The sequence below is a fragment of the Chlorocebus sabaeus genome, chromosome 1 (genome assembly GCF_047675955.1).
Source record: "Chlorocebus sabaeus isolate Y175 chromosome 1, mChlSab1.0.hap1, whole genome shotgun sequence".
In the NCBI taxonomy this organism is placed as follows: Eukaryota; Metazoa; Chordata; class Mammalia; order Primates; family Cercopithecidae; genus Chlorocebus; species Chlorocebus sabaeus.
This window is the reverse complement of record NC_132904.1, coordinates 81,519,569-81,542,013: the sequence shown is the minus strand read 5'-3', so window position 1 is coordinate 81,542,013 and position 22,445 is coordinate 81,519,569. Positions and strand designations below refer to the sequence as shown.

Genomic DNA, 22,445 nt, shown 5'->3' with positions numbered 1-22,445 from the left:
ACTAATCCAAATGCCCACCAAAGAGTGGATAAAGCAAATGTAGTACATATATACCATGGAATACTGTGTAGCCATAAAAAAGGAATGAGATCATGTGGTTCACAGGGACATGGATGAAGCTGGAAGCCATCATCCCCAGCAAACTAACACAGGAACGGAAAACCAAACACTGCATGATCTCACTCATAAGTGGGAGTTGAACAATGAGAACAGGTGGACACAAGGACAGGAACAACACACACCAGGGCCTGTTGTGTGGTGCGGCTGAGGAGAGGGAACTTAGAGGACAGGTCAATAGGTACAAAAACCCACCATGGTACATGTATACCTATGTAACAAACCTGCATGTTCTGCACATGTATCCGGAATGTAAAATAATCAAATCAAGCAATGGGGAAAGGATTCCTTATTCAGTAAATAATGGTGCTGAGATCACTGGCTAGTTATATGCAGAAAATTGAATCTGAACCTTGTTCCTTACACCATATACAAAAATTAACTCAAAATGGATTAAAGACTTCAATGTAAAACCCAAAATTATAAAAACCCTGGAAGACAATCTAGGCAGTACCATTCAGGACATAGGCACAGGCAAAGATTTCATTATGAAGATGCCAAAAGCAATTGCAACAAAAGCAAAAATTGACAAATGGGATCTAATTAAACTAAAGACCTACTGCACAGCAAAAGAAACCATCAACAGAGTAAACAGACAACCTGCAGAATGGGGGAAAAATTTTGCAAAGTATTCATTCAACAAAGGTCTAATAATAAGCATCTATAAGGAACTTAAACAAATTTACAAGAAAAAAGCAAACAGCCCCATTAAAAAGTGGGCAAAGGACATGAACAGACACTTTTCTAAAGAAGACATGTATGTAGCCAGCAATCATGAAAAGAAGCTCAACATGACTGATTATTAGAGAAATGCAAGTCAAAACCACAATGAGATACCATCTCACACTGGTGAGAATAGTTATTATTAAAAAGTCAAAAAAATACCATATGCTGGCAAGATTGTGTAGAAAAAGGAACACATACACTGTTGCTAGGAGAGTAAAGTAGTAAATTAGTTCAATCCTATTGGAAGACAGTGTGGCATTTCCTCAAAGACCTCAACACAGAAATACCATTTAACCCAGCAATCCCATTACTGGCTATATACCCAAAGAAATATAAATCATTTTATTATAAAGACACATGCCTGCATATGTTCATTGCAGAGATGTGGTACATTTTCTTCATGTGGTACATGAAATGCTATGCCGCCATAAAAATGGACACTTTGCAGGAATATGGATGGAGCTGGAGGCCATTATCCTTAGGAAACTAACACAGGAAGAGAAAACCAAATACTGCATGCTCTCACTTACAAGTGGGAGCTAAATGATGAGAAAACATGGACACATAGAGGGGAATGACACAAAGACATTCAATTTTATATATCATAAAGTAAAGGGTGAGAGGAGAGAGGATCAGGAAAAGTAACTAATGGATATTAGGCTTAATACCTGGCTGATGAAATAATCTGTCCAAGAAATCCCCATGACACAAGTTTACCTATTAACAAGCCTCAACATGTACCCCTGAACTGAAAATAATATATATATATATATATATATATATATATATACTGAAAGGTTATGGTGGGGAAACTTAAAGTCAGAAGCCAAAGGATAAGGGTGTTTCAAGAGGAGGGGGAGCTCAGCTGTTTGGAATCTGCTCAGAAGTGTGGTGGGTGAGGATGAAGATAGAGAAGTGAAAGTTAAATAAGTGACATGTTGGTTGTGATGCCCAATTTTAAGGGGCTGGGGATGGGACATAAATCAAGGAGTTAAGGAGTCAGAATCAGTGTGGAAAATGAAGAAATGGATGGAGAGTGAGGGGCTGGCTTTCCTAAAAAGGTTGTATGTCAAGGAATGAGGAAGGATAATAGCTTGATATGGAACTGTGATTAGAGGAAGTAGTTACTGTTTTGCATTTGTTTTTAGATGGGAAAGCTTGAACATGAATTTTAATTGTCATAAGAAGGAGCAAGAAGAGAGAAAGATCCATTCTTGATGGGAGGGAAACATATGCTGAGAGGAGCAAAAGAAGGAAGGACAGTCACTGATTTTTCTTTTATTTTGTGATAAAAATTGAGGACTTGTGCGTTGGCTTTTGTTTTCTCTGTTTCATTTTGTTTTTGTTTTCTTCTTAGTAGAAGGCAACTATCTACTAAGTGGAATGAGGATAGAGGAAGGTGTGAGGTTTGAGGAGAGTAGAGAATGTTTGAAATCACCTTTCAAAAGAGGATGGAGGAGGTTGTTCAAAGAACTGGGTAGGATTAGCAGGCAGTGTTGGGGCCTTTTTGAGGTTTTTCATTAATTTTTTCCCAGCTCCTCACCAATCTATCAGTTCACGAAGAATAAGTAACAATACTATGTGCTCAAAGGAACTATTTTCCAGCTCATTGTTGTCCTTTACTTTTGAAATGCTTAACGTGGGGTTGAGATGAATTTTAGGCACAAAAGGCAATAAGAAAACAATACAAGACACTGTATAATCAGATACTAAATTGGGCAATACAAATAATACATGTTGCAAGCATTCAGAAAAAAGACTCTGCAGGGGCTGATCTCATAAAAAGATAGACTCTGATCCGACCATTAAGGAGTAACAGGATTTTGAGATGGTCACTCCCTGAAGCCTTTTTTTTTTTTTTTTTTTTTGTATTGGTTATGATATGTCCATTCCATTGTCTTTTCAGTCCTATAATTTAGAATCTGTGGTTGCTTGTGAGGCACTCATTCTTAGATTTTTCTCTTTATCCAGAAGAGTAGGCTTTTTACACTCTGAAAGTACATGTAGAACTTCCTTGGTACAGAGTGGTGAGTAATTGTGGTAAGGAATTTAAAAAGATCTTTGCAACCATGTATTCCTAAATCTACATTTACTCTCAGGCTGTGCGTCAAGTGGTTCTCATTAAGGCCAGTACTACCTTCTTTAAATATCTTACTGGACATTAGTTTATAATAGATACTTGATAAAATTTCCTGAGCCTGGAATCATACTTCATTTTATGTATTTAACACAAAGCACCTCTTCCATTAAGTTGATATACACTGAAGTTTTCAGTAACACAATTTCTCTATAAGAAATTTCCTTCTGATATAAGGGAAGATTGTTCTTTGTTTTATTCAGAACTTTACGAAGAGTTTTCAACACTTCAGAATATTGTGTCACTGATAGCAATGCTGCTTTTGAGCTTTGTGTAGCAAATTCAATATACCTGTGTTTTGGTTACTGTAGCCTTGTAGTATAGTTTGAAGTCAGGTAGCTCGATGGCTCCAGCTTTGTTCTTTTGGCTTAGGATTGTCTTGGCAATGCAGGCTCTTTTTTAGTTCCATATGAACTTTAAAGTAGTTTTTTCCAATTCTGTGAAGAAAGTTATTGGTAGCTTGCATGCTCATGGATAGTAAGAATCAATATCGTGAAAATGGCCATACTGCCCAAGGTAATATAGATTCAATGCCATCCCCAATTCAATATACCAATTAAGCACCTGCACATTTAATTATGCCATTGGTGGAATTTTACCTGAGTATTTTCATTGAAGTATACTTTATGTTAATTTCAACTTTAAATTTAATTCTTTATATTAAATATTATGTTGAATTTTTAAATTCTATGTAAAAGTAGGTTATATTATCTGTTATTTTCATGGTTGTAAGTAGAATATTAAACATTTATATATAAAAGAATTGTTTTGTGTGAAACAGTTAAGAATCACTGTATAGGCACTGGGATCTTGAGAAATTTCCTCTGGGCTTTACAATTAAAAGTCCTAGTATTGGAGTTCCACCTCTAGCTTCTGTATAAATTTGAAAAATTTGCTTAAATCACCATGCCAGTTTCCAGGGCAATCAGGCAGGAGAAAGAAATAAAGGGTATTCAATTAGGAAAAGAGGAAGTCAAATTGTCCCTGTTTGCAGATGACATGATTGTATATTTAGAAAACCCCATCATCTCAGCCCACAATCTCCTTAAGCTGATAAGCAACTTCAGCAAAGTCTCAGGATACAAAATCAATGTGCAAAAATCACAAGCATTCTTACACACCAATAACAGAAAAACAGAGAGCCAAATCATGAGTGAACTCCCATTCACAATTGTTTCAGAGAGAATAAAATACCTAGGAATCCAACTTATAAGGGATGTGAAGGACCTTTTCAAGGAGAACTAAAAACCGCTGCTCAACAAAATAGGACACAAACAAATGGAAGAACATTTCATGCTCATGGATAGGAAGAATTAATATCGTGAAAATGGCCATACTGCCCAAGGTAATTCATAGATTCACTGCCATCCCCATCAAGCTACCAATAACTTTCTTCACAGAATTGGAAAAAACTACTTTAAAATTCATATGGAACCAAAAAAGAGCCCACATTGCAAAGACAATCCTAAGCCAAAAGAACAAAGCTGGGGGCATCAAGCTACCTGACTTCAAACTATACTACAAGGCTACAGTAACCAAAACAGCATGGCACTGGTACCAAAACAGAGATATAGACCAATGGAACAGAACAGAGTCCTCAGAAATAATACCACACATCTACAGCCATCTGATCTTTGACAAACCTGGCAAAAGAAAGAAATGGGGAAAGGATGCCCTATTTAATAAAAGGTGCTGGGAAAACTGGCTAGCCATATGTAGAAAGCTGAAACTGGATCTCTTCCTTACACTTTATACAAAAATTAATTCAAGATGAATTAAAGACTTAAATGTTAGACCTAAAACCATAAAAACCCTAGAAGAAAACCTAGGCAATACCATTCAGGACATAGGCATGGGCAAGGACTTCATGTCTAAAACACCAAAAGCAATGGCAACAAAAGCCAAAATTGACAAATGGGATCTAATTAAACTAAAGAGCTTCTGCACAGCAAAAGAAACTACCATCACAGTGAACAGGCAACCTACAGAATGGGAGAAGAGTTTTGCAATCTACTCATCTGACAAAGGCTAATATCCAGAATCTACAAATAACTCAAACAAATTTACAAGAAAAAAACAACCCCATCAAAAAGTGGACAAAAGATATGAGCAGACACTTCTCAAAAGAAGACGTTTATGCAGCCGACAGACACATGAAAAAATTCTCATCATCACTGGCCATCAGAGAAATGCAAATCAAAACCACAATGAGATACCATCATACACCAGTTAGAATGGTGATCATTAAAAAGTCAGGAAACAACAGGTGCTGGAGAGGATGTGGAGAAATAGGAACACTTTTACACTGTTGGTGGGACTGCAAACTAGTTCAACCATTGTGGAAGACAGTGTGGTGATTCCTCAAGGATCTAGAACTAGAGATACCATTTGACCCAGTCATCCCATTACTGGGTATATGCCCAAAGGATTATAAATCATGTTGCTATAAAGACACATGCACATGTATGTTTATTGCGGCACTATTCATAATAGCAAAGACTTGGAGTGAACCCAAATGTCCAACAATGATAGACTGGATTAAGAAAATATGGCACATATACACCATGGAATACTATGCAGCCATAAAAAAGGATGAGTTCATGTCCTTTGTAGGGACATGGATGCAGCTGGAAACCATCATTCTCAGCAAACTATTGCAAGGACAGAAAACCAAACACTGCATGTTCTCACTCATAGGTGGGAATTGAACAATGAGAACAGTTGGACACAGGAAGGGGAACATGACACACTGGGGCCTGTCGTGGGGTGGGGGCGAGTGGGGAGGGATAGCATGAGGAGATATACCTAATGTAAATGATGAGTTAATGGGTGCAGCACACCAACATGGCACATGTATACATATGTAACAAACCATATTGTGCACACGTACCCTAGAACTTAAAGTATAATAAAAAAAATTCAACAACAACAACAACAAATCACTGTGTCAGTTTTCCTCACTGGACACCAGGGGATGATGACAGTATCTTCAGGGCTTATGTGAGGATCAAAACTCAAATGGGATATATCTTTACTTGTGAACTGAGGCAAGAATACCCCTACCCCTAGGCATTCACAGTAATATAGATATATATCAGATAGTATTAGAAGTATTGCATAGCCTTCTTGGCTTGTTAAATTTAGTGATTTGTAAGAAATATAAAAGATTACTTTATAACAAATAGAGATATATTTTCTTCTTGAATTTAACATACCAATTTTTAAGGTAAGAAATGAAACATGAATGACATACAATTTTATATATTTTATACACTTCCAGGTGTATAAATGTATTCTCTTATGACTTTAGGGATACTTTTGTGGAAATTTTTTAGAAACTCTGAACCAATTTTTAATTTGTAAATTGGTTATTATTATCTCAGGAAAATCCCAAGGAGGATGCAAGAAATTCCAATAATAGTAAATTGATTCAGGGTTTATAACGAGATTACCAGACTTTCTGAGAATTCTCTTTATGGCTGACTGGAAATACTAGGGAAGTCCTAGGTGATCTACAAACCCCTGAAAGAATCGTCTAGGTATTTAAAAGAACCCAGTCAAGAGGAATGATAGCACCTTTTTACCTTTACCTTTACCTCTATCATTTCAGTTCTCTTTTCACTGAAAACTACCACTTACTACATTTACCATGTTTCAGGTAATGGGACTAGCAGTGTGCACACGTTATATATTTGACTTCTTACAACATCCCTATGAAGTAGATTTGTTATCTTTATTTTATAGAGGAATACTCTGTGGCAGAGAGAAGTTACATAACTTACCCAAGGTCACACAGCTGGCAAGTGCGAGAAAAGGAATTTAAACCAAGGTCTGTTTTTTTTGTTTTGTTTTGTTTTTGTTTTTGTTTTTTTTTTTAACTCAAAAGCCCAAGAGCTGTTAGAGTTTCTAAGACAGAAAGGATTCTAAGTTATGAGGTATTGTATAGTTCCTTTCTCAACTGGCATCCATCTCAGAATCTTTAGACTCCACTCTAAAATTACCTCATTTACAACAGAAATTGCCTTCTCTTTGTTTTCTATACTTTTCTCTTCTATAAAGTTAATTTTTATACCTGTGCTCTGGTGTTGATATCTTCCTTTTTTTCTGTGAGAGCCAAAGCCATCAATTTTCCTCTTTCTTCAGAACAGTGATTCTCAAACCTTAACTTACTTGAAAATCACCTAGAGGGCTTGTTAACACAGATACCTGAGCCACATACCTAGTGTTTTTGATTCAGTAGGTCTGGGGTATGGAGAATTTCTCGTTCTAACAAATTGCTAACATACAGTGATGCACCTAGCCCAAAGACTGCACTTGGAGTACCACTGCTCTAGACTTTAGAGAAAAGGTTGGCAAATTACAAGCTAAGAAATGTTGTACATTTTTAAATGGTTAAAAAAATCACCATATTTTCTGACATGTGAACATTATATGAAATTCAATTTTAATGTTTATTAATAATAAAGTTTTATTGGAACACAGTATGTGTTATCTGTTTAAATAGATATTTATGTAGGCTGCTTTCTCTCTACAACATTAAAATCGAGTAGTTGTGACAGAGATTGTATGGCTTACAAGCCTGAAATATTTATTATCTGGCCATTTACAGAATCAGTTTATTGACCCCTGCTCTAAGGCAGTAATTCTCAATCCTAGCTGGACACTGGAATCCCTTGGGGAGCCCTGTGAAATACGGAGGCCTAGGTCCCACCCTCAGAAATTCTGACTTAATTGGCCTGTAGTGCAACCTAGAGAATCCTTAACATATAAACATTCCTAATTTGTCCTATCTAAAGAAAACAAAACAAAAGGCAAGGCACCTAACAAAACTACTCTATCTACCTATAAGAAAGAACTAGATAGTCCAAACTCCTTATTTTATAGATGAGGGAAAAGATGTTTAGCAATAAGAATTATTTGTCCATATTAAAAGAGGTTGCTGCTGTTATTATATTTGTAACAAATTATAGTTGCGTATTGCTTTAATAATGAATTTTTTTTCTTTTTTACAATCCAGGTTGTATTTTTTAAAGTATTACATGTCCACTGTTAAAAATACAAACCAAATATATGTAGATAGGTTTAAATTCAGTGCATAAGGTGAAAATCAACTAGTCAAATTTTCTTAATAGCCACTTTTTCCATTTGGGAATCAAATAAAGTAGTTGGTTTGTATTTAAGGGCCATAGTTTAAGAACAGCATACATACACACTAGAGTTACATGCATTATCGAGAGATGTTCACATTCAGAGAGACACTCAGATATAAGATCAATTCAGAAACTGATAGATTCCTATTTCTCCTCTCACAATCATTCCCTGACTTTTGTTCATGGAGTACAATGATGTAAATCCCCTCACAGTTTCTAGTATTTCCTTATTCCCTATGTCTTTATTTCTCTCATTTACTGATGGGATAGTTGGATAAGTTGTTCTTTGTGAATGATTTTCCTATAGTATAGCGGTATAAAATGAAAACTGTCATGCATCCCTTCCTAAGCCAATGGCAACACTGTTAAAATTTTACACACACACACACCCCCCTACACCTCTACCTACAAGTGTATGTAAATATACAAATACCCTCATACAATATCAGCTCTTTTGCAACCTTATTTTTACATAAAATTTTATGTATAACTTGGATATTTTTCCACATAAGAATATGTGTATATATATCTTATATTCCTATGTTATGAATAAACTATAATTTTAAAAAATAAATTCCAAACTGATGGATATTTTAGAAACACATACACACACATATATCTGGGATAAATTCCTGAAAGTTGAATCACTACATCAAACGTAATTTGCCTTTTTAAATATTTGATAGATAATTCCAGATTACCTTCCAAAAAGTTTTTACCAATCAATGCATCTCCATTAATACTTGATGTGTCAATTTTAATAACCTTTTCTAACTTATATTTTTTCTTAAATATGAGGTTGAGCATTTTTAATGTGTTTTGTAGTCTTTTCATGAATTACTACTTCATGTCCTTTGACTGCTTCATTCGGTTTTATATTTTCTCTTAGTGGTTTATGAAAGTTCTATGTATGTTAAGACAATTTCCCATGGAATGTGTTATAAATAGTTTCCCAGTTTGTTGTTTGTCATTGTGTATAACTTACCCAAGGAGAAGTTTTATATTTTCATATAGTCACAATTGTCTATCTTTTCTTGCACAGCTTCAGGCTCCTGTATTCCAATATTATACAAAATCAAATCTGTGTTTTCTTCTAATATGTTTACAGTTTCAGTTTTTATACTTGAATAATTGATCCATCCAGACTTTATTTTGATGGTACGGTTCATCATTAATATTCTCATTGGACACTATGAGATACTTATTATCCTCATTTTACAAATGGGAATCTGGCATGGAAGTGATTTTCCCGGACTACTCACTTGCAGTATGGAAGCCTAGACTTACTCTATTGCCTACAAAAATATGTATGGGCAGTTATAACTTTCTTCTACTATAGCAAATGTTATTCTTCTTGCAGATATACTGTTCTGCTGAACTCTTTGCCTAAAAATATGGAATATTCTTTAGTGGGACATTGCCATTGTAGTTAATGCCCCATTTCCTGCATCTATAAAATGAGAGTAGTAAATTGGCTACCCTAGTCCACTTAAGAAAATTAGGCAGTAAATCTACAGGTATAGCCCTGGGATTTTGTAGGCTAGACAAGTATACTCAGGTGTTTTAAAGAAGTTTTTAAGGCTAAGGGCCTTTTTAAAAAAATGTATACATATTCCAATGGTATCTAAAGCCCTATTAGAAGTCCTCCCTGATTGCCTTGACAGGGAATCCTACATGTACTTTTTCACTTGTGACTTGTTTCATTGAATCCTTGCTTGTGAACTGCTCTGAGATTTGTAACATTTTCTCGTTCTTCTTTTTGATCTTTCTCTCCTGGGACATCCAAATATCCCAGCAACTACTAAATAAAATAATATTAATAACATATGTAAATTTCCTTTTCCCCACTTCCAATGGAAAAAAAAAATGATACTTACTCACAGGTTGAATAAAGTAGGTTTTTAAAAATTCCTCTGAATCCGCAGTGGAGAAAGGCATTTTTAAGTTCTCCTATGTTTTCCATGGCATTGAGTTGTTATTTTTGGGTTCATTTATTAGGAAGAGCTGCAGGAAATGTGACCTGCTATAAATCTTGGGAGGGGAAAGTGTTATTAACTGAAATGCTCAGTTTTGCATTTAAGGTTCGTAAAAAAAAAAAAAAAGAAAGAAAGAAAAAAAAAAGTTGTGGAATGATGAGAGCTGGACATCCATGTAGATTTTTTAATGTCCTGGAAGTCACTGTTTGTGTTGTAAGTGCTTACAATTTGTAATTACCTAGGCTCCTAAGACAGACGGAACTGGAAATCAAAATAAGTGGCTGCCTTCTCTTACGATGCCAAAGGATCTCCAGCTTAGGATAAGATTGCCTCTTTCTTCCTAAAAAAAAGGCACAAACAATGACAGCCCAAAATAGCTATTTAGTCAGAACTGACGACACTTTCTGAATGCTTGTCATTAAGAGAGAAATAGAAAATCCTGCTTTTCTTCTTCCTTTAATTTCTCTCCCTTAAATACCTTGCTTCCTCCTGAAGCTGCCTCACCTCATTGCCCAGGAGAAATGCCCAGTAACTCTGATGGTGCTTCAACACTACTGCAGGCTCCAGAGGGGAGGTGGCTTATGCAAAACATATTAAAGAAAAATCCTAAAAGTCACTGCAGCTTTTTCTAGTGAGTTATGCTGATCTTTCCTGTTGCTGGAAGCTGATGGGGAGCATCATGGCAAAGACATAACCACTTTTTTTTTCCTCCCACTATTTTTGCTGCAGTGAGAACTGTTCATTTCTGCTTGCATTTTGCCAGATAGCTTTAGAATTCTAGCTGAGAATTAGGGCTTCCCAAGGCTGGAAATAAGGGTATAGCACCCTAAATTGTACTTTGTCCTTTTGATTAAGTACAAATTGAGTTAATTTGCAGCATCCGGTGCCTGGCAGGAATGACAACAGACAGAAGGCTCTGACGGATGTTTTTAAGTTTTTTTCTTTTTTTTCCTTATGGATTTATAGGGACAGAAGCTTTTATTTTTCTCTCTTGCTCTCTCCCTTCCGGAGCCTGCTGAACATTTTACATTCAGCAGCAGTTGCTACTGAATCTGAGGTTATGTTATCCCCTGGAATCTTCTGTTTCCATTTCAACCCCATCTCATTACTGATTGTCATTTACCAATAAAACATAGTTTTGGAAAATTGGCCACATCGTTTTATTATGGAGTCTAGCAACTTTAGATAGCCCTAAAAGATGTAACAGGGCAGGGAAGTAGGAGAAGGTGGTACTTCTCAGTCCTGTAACCACAGATCACCCCAGAGGAACCCAGTTCACATTTTAGGGGACTTTATGTGACAATGATCCTTTGGTCTTAGTCCTATTCCACATGGAGAAGCAGAATGAGACATGTTTGCAGTGATTTGTAGTATTTGCCAAACAGGGTGCTGCACCAGAATAGCCTGGAATATAGTGCAGAGCTCATATTAAACCTCCAAAGGGAAAAGGGTTTCCTCTTCATTTACAGTCTGCCTGATGCGATCCCATTGTAAAGTGTTTAATAGGATAACACTAGGGCTCTCCAGAAATATGAGTAACTCATTGGTTAAATTTCAATTCTTCACCTTTCCCCCCCTCCTTCCTGAGTGAGCTCATTCCCCCCTCCTTCTTTTTTTTTTTTTTTTTTTTTAAATCCAGTGATTTAAAATGCTGGAAGGAAAAGCAACTGAGGTCTTAACTTTCAGACGCTGAATTCTCATCTAATTGAAATTACTGGGCATAATGCTATATATAGCCAATGAAGAGATTTTGAGCTCTCACTCAGTGCCTTCAAGACATGTCGTTTTGTAGTCAGAGAAAACAGAGATCAATGCATTTTCAAACTGACAGAGGGAACGGATGCTCTTTAGTAGCACATGCCCAGGATCGTGTGTGTGGGGCTTGCGCTGTGCTGAGAAGCTGAATACCGGTCCATATGCTCCTTATTTACTGCAATGTTCTTTGCATGTTACTGTGCACTCCGGACTAACGTGAAGGTAAGAGGAAGCGAGCCGGCAACTGGGCACAATATACATGTTAAACCAGCTGCAGAAAATGTCTACCTTGTGTAGCTTCAGGACTTTTCGGATTGCTGGCTGAGCAGGCAGATTATTACAGGTGGTTGCAAAGGCTTTGTTTTATTGTTGCCGTGCAGCCTCGCTGGGGGAGCATGTTGGAACGCTGCTGTGAAGTGACCTTCAGGTTTAACTGTTTGTAATTCAGGTTCACGCTCATAGTTGGGGGGTGGAGAGGGGGGAGGAAAAGATGAAAATTATTTAGGTAGGCCAGAACCAAGAAATCAGAGAAGGTAAAAAGCTATAGAGCATGCTTTGAATTATGATTTAGTCTTTCTTTTAAAAAGTGCTGTGAGCTTCCTGTGTTCTTGCAGCTGAATTGTTTAAGAGCCGGGGGATTAAATCTAGTGACTGTAATGGCATTAGATGTGATCTGTGGGACACCTGACCATCCTGTGCATATCAACAAATGATTTTCACTGGGAATTGCCGATATTGATCATACAAATCGTCAGCTCTGGGTGGGCTGGTTGCTTCAGTTGCGTGGGTGCTGCTGTCCCGCTGTTGTCACCCCACTGACATTCACTTGCTGTAGCTAATGAGCCTCTGAAGTTGAGCCCAAGTTTGGGAGATTTACCCCCTGTCACGAACAGGGCATTATTATTGAGAAGGTTTTCTGACACTGTGTTCATTCAGCACTGAGCCGGCCAGACCAGCTGTGGAATTCCAGTTGCATCATTTAAGTGAATTACATCCTTGGTTAACATTTTGAGCTTATATTTCTTGTAGAAGGAAGTCCAAAAGGAAAGTGATTGCCTTTGAGAAAAAAAATTAAGAGGCAGTTAAGACTACCTAAAATAAGAATCTTTTTTTTTTTTTAAGTCAATATAAAGTGTTTCCCCCTTTTATTTTACTAGGGGAGTGTTTTAATGTGTCTGGATACTAAAGTTTCATTTTCTGTGTTTACAAGTTTTATCAAAGAACTCCCTGCTGCTCACTCTTTTGTAAGCTTTTTTATTTCCTATTTGAATTTCAAACAGGTAGTATTTACGTTTTGATGACCAATTCTTTTACAACTACAACGTGGAAGCATTCTGTGGATCATTTTGCAGAGTTCTATAGAATTTACTTTTTGCTACTTTTAAAATGAACTTTAGTAGTCAATTTTCCTCCATGTATAAGATGTAGACAGTAAACAGCATGAAAAAAATAATTAAAAATATGAGAAGTGTGCCCAAATATCATCTTGGATTTCTCTATTATCATCTCCTGTTCCAAAGTATGGGTATGGCATGCATTGTTTTGCAAGCTCAGTAAATTGTAAATGTTTTCCCTCCTCATCTTTTTGAAAGGCGAAAAGTACTTTATTCAGAGGAAGCTCCATAAATAATTTAGATAAAGAGATAACAATTGTTTTGCTATTTCATTGTTATATTTTGGAAGTGCAGGAAAACTTAAGTCCAAAGTTCCTTTCATAATGGGCTTTGGGAAATTTCTTTTTACTCTAACCTACTAATAGTTGTCTTTATGAATTTAGCTTTACATTTTTCTCATTTAAATTCATAAGCAAAGTAATAAAAGCTTCACTAACAATATCTTAACTAAATTCAGATTACTTTTGAATAATAAATTCCTAGTACTTTGGCTAATCTGTACTAAGATATAGATACTTCTTATGTATTGATTGATAGAAATTGAGACCATATGCATTGCCACATACATATATAACCTTCCTTTGAGCAGATTAGTTTTAATTTTAATTATGCTTCTATCTTTTCAGTAATTAGCTCTTGCACTTCCTTAAATAATTCATAATTTTTTAGGGTTATCTTGTCTTTCTGAGATAGCAAGTTTTGCCAAAGAGTTTGCAGTTCATTTGTGGTCTGTTATTTTATCACATTGGTGCAATAAAGTCTCATCTAATATTTTTATCTATTTTGATTTTTGTTTTAGTTTATTTATATTACATTTTAAAAGTGTTTGCTTTTATTTCTATTGTTATAAGAACTACTTATTTCCTTGGTTCTGCCAAATTCTTTCTTATTGTATATAGTTTCTCATGTTTGCCATGATTTAACATGATTCTTGTTACAGTTACCCAAAACTTCAAGGTGGTTAAAATTCAAAGGATAGAAACATTTCTTGTCTTTTTTTTTTTTTTTCTTTGCACACAATAGACCACTAATGTCACAGTGTTTTATTCTAGAATAAACTTTTTTGTTAATTGGACCTTTATAAAATATAACAAAGAATTTTATTGAGAGTGGTGTTTTAAGATATTTTATATGTTTTTATGTAACAAATCCACATACACACATACACACACACACACACACATATACACACACATGTATATTTACAGATGTCAGAATGTGACTCCTGGGTCACCATTTATTCATCTATTACAATTTTTTGAATGACATCTATGATTTATGCTCTATGCTAGAGTCTTGGAAACTAAGATAAATAGAAACAGTGCTTGCTTTTAAGAAGTTTCCAGTTAGAAAAAGACACAGACTATAAACAAAGAAATGCTTTGAAGTATTTCTGACCCATAATGGACATCTATGCAGGGCGTTATTGTAGGAGAAAGAGACAAGTAAACAAAACAAACAAACAAAATCACAGGCTAATTTTACCTGGACTAATCAAGAAAGGTTTTGCTGTGAGGTCACTTTTAAGTTGAATCTTGACAGCTAATGGACTTTTGTCAAGAATCTTGGAGTAAAGAAGGCATGCTGGGTAAAGGGAGTGGCGAAAGCACAGAGCTAAGACGCAGAGCACTTCAAAGAGCTACAAATAGTTTGAAATGGTTAGAACATGGGTTCTTACAAGGCTGAAGAGTGAAATAATGGGGTAAATCATAAAGGAAAGATAAACTAAAGCTGTGAGAATTGACTGAGTGGTCATCACAATCTAACTCTTTGGAAATTGTGTTACTTTGCTACCTATTTTCTAGGAGAGCTTTCAACAGAAGGAAATGAAATGAATGAAAACTTCTAGTCAATGGCCATTATTTATGTCCTGTGTTTTCCTGTTAGTTTTAAATAGAGTTTGATAAAGATTCACATTACATTGGCTTTAGTTTTTATTTTAACTTTTTACAAAATATGATTAGAACAGTTTAGTTTTAGTCTACTCACTAAAAAGAAGCAATGTGATCATCATATACACAGGCAGTTTAGTTTCCATCTGAAATTGTCTATATGAAAAGTGCCTCTTTAATGAGAAAATATACAGGAAGCTTGTTGCATCAGATGTCTGTATCATTTTTGTCTTTGGAAATGGATCTATTTTTGAAGGTAATGATACTGATGACAATTTTTGAAATAATTTTATCTTCCTCATCTCACTATTTCCCTTTTTTCATTGCTACTACAAACATACCCACATGTACATTCACAAACCCACAATCCCTGAAATATGAATTGCAAGTATTAGACCTATAGCACAGGTAAGAAAACTGAGGTAGAGAGAGGAAATGACTAGTTACTCAGTTCCACAGTGTGTCAGAGCAGAATCTCTTGAGCGTTGACTTATTACTCTTTCGAGTAAATCCTGCTGCCTACTGCATAAATTCTAGAATTCTGCTCCTTTATTTTTAAAATTTGCTAGCGTAAATATAAAATCTTTTAAGAAAAAGACTGTAACAGAATGGTTTTAAAGTATGGATTTTTGGGATTTCAAAATAACTACATTTGAACTTGTCTTCCCCATTTATTGCATAGCTTAAGAAAGTTTAGTTTTTTCTCATCTGTAAAAAGAAGTATAATAATAGCTCTTAGCTATTATAAGTAGTATGTTAGATAAGGCATGTGAACACTATAAAAAGTTCTTAGACTATAGTAATAACTCAATCAATTTAACCTATCATTGAAAAACAAAGATCGCCAAGTGACAGTAAGGCTTCAGAATTGCCTTCAGTAAGAATCACGTTAGAAATTGAGCTCAATTAAAATATATCTATAAGTAATGAGAAACACATTTAGGTATAATATTTCCTGTCCCACCATAATAACCATCACAATGACACATATGCATATTCACATGTTAGCTCCATGGAACCTGGAGTTCTAGTTGTTTTGTTCACCTTTATATCGTCAGCACAAAGAACAATGGTAAGTACATTGTAGGTACTCAAGAGATACTTTAAAAGAATGCATTAACTGAGTCTCAGATTTCTTTTTTATTCACTCAGCTTCTTTTCACATTATTTGTTTATGTTAATGCTGGTTAAATTATTTTGAGAGAAAGAAAAAAGGGAAGAAAAAACCTCGTAGCCTTTGAAGTCATATAGGCTTCAGTTTGAATCGTACTGGATTTGCCAATCGCAAACCACTTACACTAAGTCACGTACTCTTTTGAATCTGCTCAACCAGGTTGTAGAGCTAGTTTGGAGGGAATCAATAATTCACACTAAAACAATGTATTGAAGCCTAAACACTCTAGAATTCAGACATTTATCATGTTAATTTTCACCAGGTTTATTCAGTGAAATTGCTGTTTACCAAACTCCCCCACTTTCTGCCCCGATCATTTTCTGGAATTGTTTTCCTGTGATGGGAATCCTTTCTCTGCATTGTCCATATTTGTCTAAATTCTCTCCTTCCTTTAATAAATGGTATAAGGTGTCTATATTCCAAGGACTGGAACCCAGTCACACTAACTCCAATGCTTTATCTCTCCTTTAACTTAGTGAGTACAATTTCTCCATCATTTATGGCAATACATCTTCTACTGCCTTATATCATAACTTGCATTATTATTTTACACTGATAGTTAATTTTGCTTATGTTTGGGTATTTCCCTCACCCCAACAAAATTTTAAGAATTTTGCAGACAGGAACTATAAACTATTTTCTTAATTTTTTTCTTACAGTTTATTCATATTTAGGGATTCAAAAAATGATCAGTGGACTAACTGAAAAGGAAACTTCCAGAAACTCTGTCTCCTTATGCTGCTGACACCTACTCTTTGCTAGATCCTATGATGCATCCCACATATTGATGCTTTTAATAAACACATAATTTGTTGTAGGCAGGACTTGGAATTATGAATCAGAATGTGTGGACAGTTCGAGTAACACCTATGGCTCATAACAAGTCAGAGATGGTACCTCTTAGGGTTCCAATTGAATAACTATCTCTTTCAGGATACCTATAATGTATTAGTTCCTTATGGAACTCCTTTAGTATGGTCTCCAAATGGTTATGAGCCATTTGGACACCAGTTCAGTATATTGGGTTTATAATACCTAAGCCTACTTAACATGTTAGATCTACGATTTCTAACAAAGCCCATTAACTCACAACTTAAAAAATTAAACAAGGATTTAATAAAAAAAGGATAAAACAGCACATTGAACAATAACAATAATAGCTACCATTTGTCAAACTCTTAGTATGAACCCTGGACTACATCAACAAGTTTAAATGTATTTTCTCAAAATGCTTCCCAGTAACATAAGATTTGTGCATTTTGATCATTATTATTTTATAGATAAGGAAACTGATGTTTAGGAAACACAGACAACTTGCCTAATATTATAACTATTAAGTGCAAGTCAACTCACCTTCTAAACCAGGTCTATTCCACTGGAAACCTTTTTAACAACCTACCTCAATAGATAATATAGATATGAAAACTACAATGAATATGTTACAGACATCTCAAATCTTTTTTTAAAATTAGGTAAGGAATTCAGTAAACAATAAAATTGCATATGTCTTACATGGCATGACCTTGCCATTCCTTTTCTTGGCTTCTTTCCAATACATGTTTGCCAGAGTCAGACCTGAGGCTTTCTTTTGTTGTCTGCATTCATCCTTCACCAAATATTTGATAAGTACCTATTATGGGTCAGGCACTGACCTGGGTGTTATAAATAAAGGATAAAATAAAACAGACAGTAATCTCCACCCTCATAGAACTTATATGCTAGTGAGGTAGGTAGAAAATAAACAAGACAGTTAAGTAAAATACATAGTACATAATGATAAGTGCCAAGTCAAAAAATCATGGAAGGAAATTGGAAGTGTGCATTGGCGGATGGGTTGGTTTAGAGTTTTAGATAAGATGGTTAGTGAAGGTCTCACTGAGAATATGGCTTGGAGTAAAGACCTAAAAGATATAAACAAAATATACATGTTGGAAAAAGAACAGAAATTGCAAGTGCAAAGACCCTGAGCTAGAAGCCTGCCTGGCATGTTAAGGAACATCTAAGAAGCCAGTGTGGCTGAAGAGAGAATGGTCAAGAACATGTCACAGTGAAAAGATCATGTAGGACTTTCCCAGTGAGATGAGAAGCCAGCTGGATTTTGAACAGAAGGGTCACATCATTTAGCTAACATTTAAACAGGATCACTCAGGTTGCTATGTTGAAAAGAGACTTTAAGGGAGCAAGGGCAGGAGCAGAGAGACCAGGTAGAAGTTCCTGCAGTAAAACAGTGGAGAGATGTTGAAAACTTAGATCAGATTGGTGCTAGTGGGACTGGGGACAAGTTGTTCAATTCTGTAGATAATTATAATTTTTGATATCTATCTTATCTTTTTTGACACTGATATTGAGTCCTCCTTAGGTGTGGTGTGTGGGTTTTCAGCTCTGCTGTATTAATTAGAGAAAAATACTTTGATATGTAATTACCATGCCATTTTACTGCTTTTTAATCCTCTGAACATTTGTAGAAGGTAAGTTACCCAAGACTTGAGGCATACATATACATTCATGATTTCATTTTCTTTTGGTCTCAGCTCTTCTGATCCTCAGGGTATGCTGCCCTAGTTCTTAAAAGAGTCAACTGTAAGCTACTTGAGGGCAGGAACTGTGTCTCTTATATATATTTTTGTACCCATTGCCTTGCACATGGCAAATGATTAATAAATATTTGATAAATAATGGACTGAATGAATGAATGTTAGCCATTCAAATACAAATAACTGGAAATATTTTATAAAGTACCTCTTTGGATGTGGTACCACCAAATAAGAATAGATGTACAACAAGGAGAGTTTCCTCTCTAATGAAAAATTGATTAATTAATTAATCTCTAATTAATTTTCTCTCTAATGTTCATTATGATAGTATGTTTCCAGCATCAGAATCTTAGGAAAGCAGCCTGAGAATCTGAAAATGACCCTAGGTAAATCATTCAGAGGGCAAGTTTGGAAAACATTGTCATATAGCATATGTTTGGAATTCTCAAGTGTGTTCAGAAATTGCTATATGTTAATAGTTGTCTAAGTAACATATAGATCCAAAGATTTTCCAAATGCTGGGTTGCAACATATAGTAAGAAATATATTTAAAATTGCAACTCAGTGTGTTTCAAAAAACAATACTTACTTTTACCAAAAGTTATGCATTGTGATATTTTCCATTCCAACTTTTAACAATTTCTTTCTTTTTTATAGTGTTGGTCAAGATTAACTAAATGTATTATACTCAGAAAAATAATTGGGGAAATACAATTCATATTGACCTATTTAAAAGATTCCTCATTAACCTTCTTTATTGACTTTGAAGGGGCATAGAATGGGTCATAACTCATAATTTGAAAAACACTGTAACATGTTCTCTGCCTTAAGAAAAATACAACATCAATTAGGAAAATGCAAATGAAAAGATGATGAATTACAGCTGTCAGCCAACACTAAGAAGCCAACACTAGGGCTTCTCCATATAGCCTGGCTCATTTACTGATTTGCATATTCATCTGGGAATTCATAGTTCGGTGCTTACTTCCCTGGCCCTGGCCTTTGGGATTTAGCCTACCTACCTACATACCTCAGTATTCCTAATAACAATAACTAATGTTTGTTTAGTATTTATGATGAGTCAGGCACTGTGTACACCACTCATTTCATCTTCACAATAACCCCAAGGGAAAGTTTTCTATTAAACCTATTTTTACAAGTGAAAGGACTGGTCCATGGAGGTTTAGTGCCTTGTTCCGGGCCTCACAGCAAGTAACTGGTGGAACTACAATAAATGCCAGGCTCAGACACCAATGCTTAGGACAGGCCAGTGCCTGGAAAGGACTGTTTGCATCCTTTTGGTTTTGGTGACTTCACTGGGCATTCCTCTTGCTTATTAGATTTAGTGACTCAACAGATCTCAGGTTCCCCTGACTTGAGTGTGTCACAGTTTCTTTCATTAACTAGTACACAGAAGAATTCTTGTGGGCCTGATAACCTATATTCTCCCATGGATCTGGGGTCAGGGTGGGGATGCTTATACTTAGAAGATTTCATAACAAATTGAAGTATGAACATCCGTTGAAAGAAACCTATTTGCTAAAATCTGCACTTAGTATTAATGCCGTGAATATGGTAATAAAACTCCCCATGATGAAATGGTATTGTACTGAGTCTTGGAGAACCTAGCTCTTGAGAATTGACAAGAGAAAAGTAGACAAAAAAATAAAAAGTCATTTGACCCCGGGAGGGTCTGGCCTTAAATATTTCTCAAATTTCAGCTGAAGGTTTTGTTTTTTCTTTCTGTTTAGACTTTGGCACTTTCAAAATAGGCAGAATTTGAAAGAAGCCAGGGAAATACCTTTCTTTAAAATGAAAGTTAGATGACTAGTGGAAGCCTTATTTTGAATTTTTAAATTTATTTGTTATTTATTTCTATAGGTATAACTAGATTTACAACTTTAAAAATGTATATATACATTTATTTATTTTAGAAATGTCTAATTCTTTTTTCAAGGGGTACTTACATTGGAAGAGGAAACTGGCACAAAGGAGTTTACAGTGAGCCTGGATGGGAGGGAGTAAGGGAAATTTCTGAAATGGACCTCTGAATCTTGGAGCAAATAAAAGAGCCCTTTGCATTTGTGTTGGATGTTTAGTTGACTAATTTATAAACTGCACTTTTTCAGACTCGTTAGGAAAAGTAAACTAATGAATCAGTTCTAAGTGGGTCAGAATACATTATATTTTTCAACTGTTTTTAATATTATAAAAGTAATACATGTTTATTATAGAAATTGTAGAAGTACAGAAAAGGACAAAAATGTATACTTCCTCATGTCCTTGCTATTCATATATAGAAATGTATATTCTTTTTTTCCTATATATGTATATGAATGCATGTCTATTGGATTAAGATGTAATATTTGTCATGTGTTTTTGCTCATACTATGTCACAAGAACATTGTCATGTCAATTATTATTCATAGGCTTCTTTTTAAGTGGCTGCATGATAGGGAAGCTTCTTTTTATTCTCTCTTTGAAAAGTACATAAATACAGGTAAGCAGGGACTGAAAGCATTGTTTTTCTTGGACCATTACTTTTCAGCAGAGGATAGAAAGCTTTCAAATGTAACCTTGGAATAGTTTTGAAATGCGATGCAGTTGGGAAAAATACATATATATAGTGAGTCTGAATTTCAAAAGGATAATTGCCATTGTAGTTCAAACAGAGGAAAAAATATATACTTCATGCAAAAGTTTGTCTAGCTAGTTTCTTAACACTGTCTCAATACCCAATCCTGCCAAATAATGGCTTTGAGCTGGGTTTTTAATGATTCTTTTAAACAGAAGCCAATGAGACAATTTCCTTACTATCATTATTCTCCCAGGCACTTAGATTGAAAATATTGAAATCATTTTTACTCTCCAGAGACCATGGAGAGCTAATTAATCCACGAATCCTGTAGAATCTACCTGTAATTTCTTCTACTTTGTCTCTGTCTCTCTTTTCCTCAGTGGAGGCTCTCATTTTTTCTTACTGTATTGCCCCGGGAACACTGTGACTGGCTTCCCTAATCTCCCTCTGTCCTCTCCAAATTTGTCCTCCCCATATTGGCACCAGACTTATTTTTCTTAAATACAGATAAGAACTGGCCATCCATTTCTCTGTTCAAGAGCTTATGTGTTTCTCATTGCCTTCGAAATTGTCATCCTCATGATGGCCTCAGTCACTTTCCATCATTACCTTCTGCGAGACCTACTGCCACTTCCATTCAGTCCACACAGCCAGAATCAATTCCAGCTATACTTTCCATCCAGTGCTCACGCCATAGAGGAGATGTGGAAAAACTGGGGTGTTTGGTAGAAAGCCTGGGTTTAAAATCCGTCATTTCCATTTACAAAGTAGTCTGCAATACTTCTAGGTGAGCAAATCAGTTTTTCTGATGCTTAATTTCAAGATGGTGTAATTCAAATGGTAGTGATAAGGATCTACCTTGTATCATGAGCAAGGCGTTAGACAAAAAACCCCCAGATATATGCAGTATTCATTCAGAAGATGTTAAAATATTTCAGGAAAGGCTGGGAGCGGTGGCTCATGCCGGTAATCCCAGCATTTTGGGAGACTGAGGCGGGCGGATCACGAGGTC

The 22,445-nt window shown here is 35.5% G+C and overlaps 1 protein-coding gene across 10 annotated transcripts in view; it reads left to right on the top strand.

Moving 5' to 3' along the window:
- DLG2 (discs large MAGUK scaffold protein 2) overlaps positions 1 to 22,445 on the top strand; it is a 2,222,296-nt gene that overhangs the window by 742,008 nt on the left and 1,457,843 nt on the right. For 2 of the 10 annotated variants that reach the window (XM_008020367.3, XM_008020365.3), the window contains exon 1: positions 11,738 to 12,083. The exons of 7 other annotated variants lie outside the window; for them this stretch is intronic. In XM_008020367.3, the coding sequence (XP_008018558.1) occupies positions 12,042 to 12,083 (42 nt within the window). In that variant the 5' untranslated portion in view covers positions 11,738 to 12,041. Of the gene's footprint in view, positions 1 to 11,737; positions 12,084 to 22,445 lie in introns of those variants that run through there. One more of the 10 variants, XM_073019942.1, reaches the window with a different exon arrangement.